The sequence below is a fragment of the Miscanthus floridulus genome, chromosome 18 (assembly GCF_019320115.1).
Source record: "Miscanthus floridulus cultivar M001 chromosome 18, ASM1932011v1, whole genome shotgun sequence".
NCBI lineage: Eukaryota > Viridiplantae > Streptophyta > Magnoliopsida > Poales > Poaceae > Miscanthus > Miscanthus floridulus.
In genome coordinates, this window is record NC_089597.1 from 25,024,284 (window position 1) to 25,030,650 (window position 6,367).

Here is a 6,367-nt window from a genome sequence, read left to right on the forward strand (position 1 = left end):
TCACTCATCGCCTTCATCAGCAGCAGCACGTGGCGGCACCAGCGCCAGCGAGGTGCCCACCGCCGCCTGTGCTCCTCCAGGCCACAACGCATACTCGTCAGTATGAGGCGCTAGCTCCGTGACATCACGTATGGATGGCAGTCCCAACTGCAGCATGAGATCCGGCGATGGTGGTGGCGGTGGCGCTGCCATCTCTTCCTCCACGGTTGGTGTCGAAGGTGCTGGCGGTGCTACAACCTGCTGGTTAACGTTCTCACGATATAGGCGTAGAAACTCGGACATGGGCTGCACGTAGTCAGCTAATCCAAGTCTCGCAAAGCCAGCGATTAGGTCATCAGCGGTGATAGTCAAGCACCGGTCTCGATGGCACTCCAGCATGGTCGCCCGTGTAAGGGCCACGCAGAATTGCAATATGCACTCGTCCATGGTCCATAACGCATATCTTGTGGGAGGACTTGGCGCATGATACGCGTTATGGTGCCTTTCGGGATGGTGTACTCTTCTAGTGGTTTCGATCCTGCAGATATTAAAAAATATTAGATATGTCTGATATCATATTGACCAAGTGTATGAAGAGCTCCACTAAAATTGTACCACAAAATTATTTATTGAAACATATGTAATATCAACAATCTAGCTATGTGTTTTCTGACCGATTGTTAAGAAAATGACTAACGGCCTAATAAGTTCCAACTCGCTATTTTGTCGGCACCGCTTGCGGGCTTCTTAAATCCTTTTTCAAGGGAAAAGACATATCAGTCCAACTGGTCCCTTTGTCGGTAGCGCTTTATGTAGCCCAATCTAACTATCGACAACGAACTATTTACAGAATCTCAAACTACTAGGGACAATATCCCTTGTCCTCCTAAGAAACATCATCAGTGTAGTAAAACTCACCTTCGGTATCGTCATGGTGTTGATCATTTCCTTGAGCTTTGCTCATGGCTCTTGTAATCTTATGTTTGTTATTCTCAATGAACAAAGTCCATGTATTTATAATCATCTAATGATGAAAGAAAATTTACATGTGTCATATGTGATTTTTGCATGTGTGACACTTGTCACCTTATGAAAAAAAATTTACATGTGTCATATATGATTTTTGCATGTGTGCCACCTGTCGTTTATTTGTACATGACAGTCATATGTGATTTTTGCATATGTGCCACTTGTCATCACCATATATGATATCCATTTAATGAAGAAAAAAATACATATAGGCCATATAAAATTTTGCATGGGTGCCATTTGTCACTAACCGTGTAGGTACATGAAAGAAGACGAGAAGTGGTTGAAGTAAATTTTAAAAGTATTAAATGCGATGGATCCTAAAAGAAATAGAAGGAAATTAATATTAGACAGAATATTTTTGGCCAAACTACAACCTACACAACATCATATCATGCAACTTATGATGCAACGTGTATTATTTATCCCCTTTAAATACATTTTTTAAGAATAATTTTATATCCAATAAAATTCCTCAAACCTAGCTTCTTAGAGCAGCTCAGTGTGCCTAGAATCGAACCGGGAGGAGAGAGAAGATGGAGTATGGTTTGATTTTAACACTAGAGGTAGCGAACCGACCAAATCGATTCCTGGAATTGACTCCTCGTTTCGGTTCGAACCGAACGAATAAAAAACATTTGCGCAAGTCGGGCTGCCCCTCACGTGGCGGCGTGGCCTGTGCCAGTCTTTGTGCAAGCGACAATGGAAGCGAGTCTGTCGTCCACTGAGCTGCCATCATTGAAGGAGCTCTAGAGCACGCGCCAAAGCCTACAGGATCGGTGTTGTGGGCCAACACCTGCTGCTTCTCCTAGAGAGCATGGTAGCACGCACAGGTGGACACCAACGATGCTTTAACCTCTCGAGAGGTGACCACTAGAGTAGGCGGGCACCCAAGCGCTGTCACTCCCACAGGCTGGCTCGGGGAGGCATTCGCCCATGCGACATGCCCTGCTCTCGCCCAGAGTGCCAACGCCAGCGGATCTTGCTCGGGAGGCACTGTGCGGCAGCAAGAGCAGCAATTGTGGCGTCGGAGTCAGCAGGCACCATCGTGTTGATGTCCCTCAATCGCTGTCTTACTCTGGCGCTACCGGCGTTGGCGTTGACGACTACCACCGGCGCCCCCCACGGCACCCTGCGTGGCCCCATCCGAGATCGATGGGCCGCTGTGGGGCACGGGCTGAGAGGCCGGTGGGTGGTCGTCACGAGCAGAGTGCCGTGGCCGGTCGCCACCCTTCGCAGAAAATTGTCTATGCTTTTTTGTTTTGATCAGCTATATTTTCGTCCCCGAAACATAACTATTTTGTTGCAGTAGAAAAAGCAAATGTATTCTGCTAAGAGAAAATAACGTTCTTATTAAGAAAAAAAATGTTAAGGTGCGCAACAAGACGCGTTCATATCTGCCATGCCTCTAGAACCCTATGACGATGTGTGCTGCATTGTATAGAGTATATACGCCGTCAAAGAAAAAAGGTGATAACAGCCACGGATTAATTACCCGATAGACATCGCACTCGCATAAGTCAGCCGGTTCGCTTATTGGTTTTAGTCAGGACTTATCAGTCAGCCAACAGTGTTTTTCTCTCATAACAAACCAGCACCAGTCGAAATTATCAGCTTAGAAACCAATCAGCGAACATGTTGTATATAGAGTACATTACACAGCAGCTTTGAAACGCACACATTCAGTGAGTGGAGCAGGGCGTTTTGACTGCTTCGTTCCGTCGTTTGTTCTAATCTGTTCTGAAAAGTACTATGATATTGATCGGTCGAGTTGACCAAGTGATAACGACCCGGTGGCATCCGTGTTGTCACTGTTATTATAGCTCGATCGAGGCCTGCTCTACTGCTCCAAACTGCCGCGCGCCCCCACTTCGACCGACGACGACCAACCAGCAACCATGCCCGAAGAAGAGGTTTCCTCACCGAACGAGGAGGCCGCCGGCGGGGAAGCCGTGGACGGCACGCCCCCGGTAGACGGCTCCGCGGCTGCTACGGAGAAGGAAGAGGGCAGGGAGAAGTGGTTCAGCGAGATGCGAGGCTGGATTATGGTGCTCGCCGTGCAGGTCGCCTCCTTCACTTACCAGGCTGGACTCAACCTGCCCAGTCGCTTCTCCGGCGGGGACAAGGGCAGCGGCGAGACCGCTGAGTCCACCGACTCCTTTGGGTAACTACTCTCCTCCCTCACAAATAAAGTATACTCTAAGAGCAACTCCACTAGGAGCTATTAAAATATACCATTTTTTTAAAAAAAATATGACAAGAGCTTTGCCGTTAGATTATATTAGACGAAAAAAAGAGAGAGGTAAAGAAACCAGGTCCTGCCAAATCCAGCTACCCAACTAAGAGCATCTCTAAGAGTTTCCAAAATCCACTCCTGGTCTTGATTTTTTTTAGCAAGATTAAGAAAATGCTCTCCAACAACTCCTTATCTCAACTCCTAATCTTTCCGCACTTGAGAAAATCAATCCAACCACGTAGAAATATACACGCGTGTATTGGTAAACCAATCTGGAGGTGGAAGGACGTGAAGAGAGGAATAAAGATAAGAACATAGTTCCCAATGAAAATTTACAAAAGAAAAAGGAAGTATAAAAGTGGTTGTGTGATTTCAAAATAATCCGAGATGCAAAGTTGACTCTTTAGGAGCGAAATTTTGAAAATTGTTGGAGGAACCCAACTTTTTTAGCCACTTGGAAAACTCAATGATTTATTAACTGATTTTTAGAAACTATTGGACATGCTCTAAGGAGGCAAAAAGAAACTAGACTCTAACTACTTGGTAGACGAGACTCAGCCTAAGAACTAGGACAACCAACATAACAACCAAAGGCCTATACTTTTGATCTAAGGGATTCCCTACTCTTAAAGGTCTTTTTTAACCTACTCTAGCAACAGCCCTCAAATTAGGGTCCTCAAATCCACTCTAATAGAACTAGCATATGAGACCAACTCGTTATCCGACCATGTTCCAATCGATAGAGTTATGGGTGGCGCGTGAGAGGAGGGGCTGGGAGGAGGGAGGAGCACCGAAGATGGCACAAGAAGGACGAGGCCCTCAAATTCATTCCATTCGAGTAGACACTAGCATATGTCACCCACTTGTCATTCGGCCATATCCACTATGTTCCAATCGATTGTGTTATGGGGACACGTGAGAGGAGGGAGGTGGGGAAGGAGCACCGGAGAGGGCACGGGAGGGTGAAGAGTACCAGATGACACGAGGAGGGAAGCCACGACAGGGTCGAGTGCCTCCAGCGAGCTGAGGGCGGGACGGCGTCCATCCCCGGGGGAGGAGAATAGGGCGGCGACGCGAGAGAGTCGGGACAAAAAAGTAACCACATGAGTGAGTTGGTGTAGAAAAAAAAAGTGCCGAATAAAAAGTATGGAGCTCCATACGCACTATTGAGACTTGAGTTAGGGCCTGTTGGATTAAGCATTTTTTTATCTAACACAAAAAAAAATGGAGTAGATGTCTTATTTAGCGTCCCTGAGTTCGTTAGGCTGTCGATCGATACTCTCCAATTATCATACAACGAATATTTAATTTCATCTCTTAGTACTGCAGGTACAAGGTGTTCTTCTACTCCAACACGACGGCGTTCTTGACGTCGCTGGCGATCATCATCCTGCTGATGAACAGGTCCTTCTACAGCTCTTTGGCCAAGGTGACGGTGCTGGAGATCATCGTGGTGCTCGACATGATCGGGCTAATGGCCGCCTACTGGGCGGGGAGCACGCACAAGAACCAGACCAACTTGTTCGCCCTGTGTCTCACCGCGCTTGTGCTCTTCGTCATCTACGTCGTCTACGCGGTGCAGCTCGTACAGAAGCTATGCGCGGTGCCGCTCGTACGCAAGCTATGGGGCCTCTTTGCCGCCGTGGCCGTCCGGCGCCGCCCGTCCGTGCCCGCGCGCACCGCGACCCGGGATGACGACGACGGCACCCCGCCCGTGCCGAACCAGCAGGACGTCGACGGCACACGGGCGCCCCCGCCGCTGGACGTCGGCCGGTCCAAGTCGGAGCTGCGCCGCCGCGATAGCCGACTGGTGGCACGGACACCAGGAAGAGGGCAGTCAACTATGCTGTCTCCTTAGTTCGCTTCTGGCTGGTGGCATCTCACTCTCTTGCTTTCGTTTCATGTTTCAATCTGAAAAAGACGTGTACGAAATAAGTCGAGAACCTGTTGTATTTGGGGCGTGTAATTTACTTATATGGGAAACATAATTATGACCATACATAGTGGTTCTGACTTGGAACAAACAGAAAATAACCCGGTACATATGTCACAAGCCAGAGAATAGAGATCATGAAAACAGAACAATGTGAAGACCTGGAACATTGAAGCATATGCAAACCTAGCAAAGTAGTAGCAAGTGAGACTGAGACCAGAGCACTGTGGAGACCAGAAGCAAGTGTGAGCTAGCTCCACACATTGTTCAACCTAGCTTGTTCTTCAGGCTTCACTTTGATGAACATATTTGCGTTGACTACCACCTGCAGGAGTTTCCGGGTTGGTGTAACTGGAGATGGTATTACTGGGGAAATATATGGCAGCTTCACGAGGCTGCCTGTCAGTACCAAACTCAGCTGCTACCAGCAGGCAGCAGCTCGCTATTCCTCATGTCAACAGCAAGAGCCCATGCCTTGGGATGCAGGAACTTGACCCTGGCCAGTGGACATCTAACAACATCTTGGTCAGCTGCACCAATGCCAGGTACTGGATGAGACAAGAGGTTCGACAGGGCTCGCGGCCGCGCTCCTTTGGCTGCTGCTGCAGCTGCACAACTGCCTTTTTTTTTGATAATTTGCTGCACAACTGCCTTGTGGTTCGCACAGCAATCCAGAGTGCAGCAACCGTGAAGCGAGCTGGCTGTCGACTTCGATATCAGAGGACTCGACCCTGTGGTCCTTGCGCCAGTCCTTCCAAGACACGCTCATCTTGGTGTTGCTCCACGTCGTGAGAGCCCAGCCATGGAGTACGAAGCTGGGCAGCCCTATTTCCTCGTCCATACCAGTGGGCTCAATCGTGCCGAGTTCCAAGTGAGCTAATAGCTTGAGGCATGGAGTTTCACTTCCATCCGAGTCCTTCGCGATGCCGCGAACGGACTCAGGGCACCCTAGCGCCTCTCCCCATCCCCGTTGTTACACGTCACCAGCTCCAGTGGCAGCAGCACAGGGACGCGCCCCGGGCCGAGGGCTTATCACGGAGCACGTAGCAGAGCAGGACGCCACGCCAGAGGTTGACGACCCAGCCCATGGTGCCATGCTCGCCTCCTGTGGCGATCGCGGTGCTCGTGTCATGGCGCAGGAGGCGTGCTGGTCTGTTAGGGATCAGCAAAGGGTACCCCATCGTCTGCGG

The 6,367-nt window shown here is 49.2% G+C and overlaps 2 protein-coding genes across 2 annotated transcripts; one reads left to right on the forward strand and one right to left on the reverse strand.

Annotated features, from left to right (window-relative positions):
• LOC136523503 (uncharacterized) lies at nucleotides 1-426 on the reverse strand. Its single transcript, XM_066517166.1, has one exon. The coding sequence runs from the start codon at nucleotides 424-426 to the stop codon at nucleotides 1-3; it is 426 nt and encodes a 141-aa protein (XP_066373263.1).
• Nucleotides 427-2,868: 2,442 nt separating this feature from the next.
• Nucleotides 2,869-5,277, forward strand: LOC136519819 (uncharacterized). Its single transcript, XM_066513193.1, has 2 exons — nucleotides 2,869-3,172; nucleotides 4,574-5,277. Exons 1-2 carry the CDS (start codon nucleotides 2,907-2,909, stop codon nucleotides 5,100-5,102), a joined length of 795 nt encoding a protein of 264 aa, XP_066369290.1. The 5' UTR covers nucleotides 2,869-2,906; the 3' UTR covers nucleotides 5,103-5,277.
• Nucleotides 5,278-6,367: the final 1,090 nt, after the last annotated feature.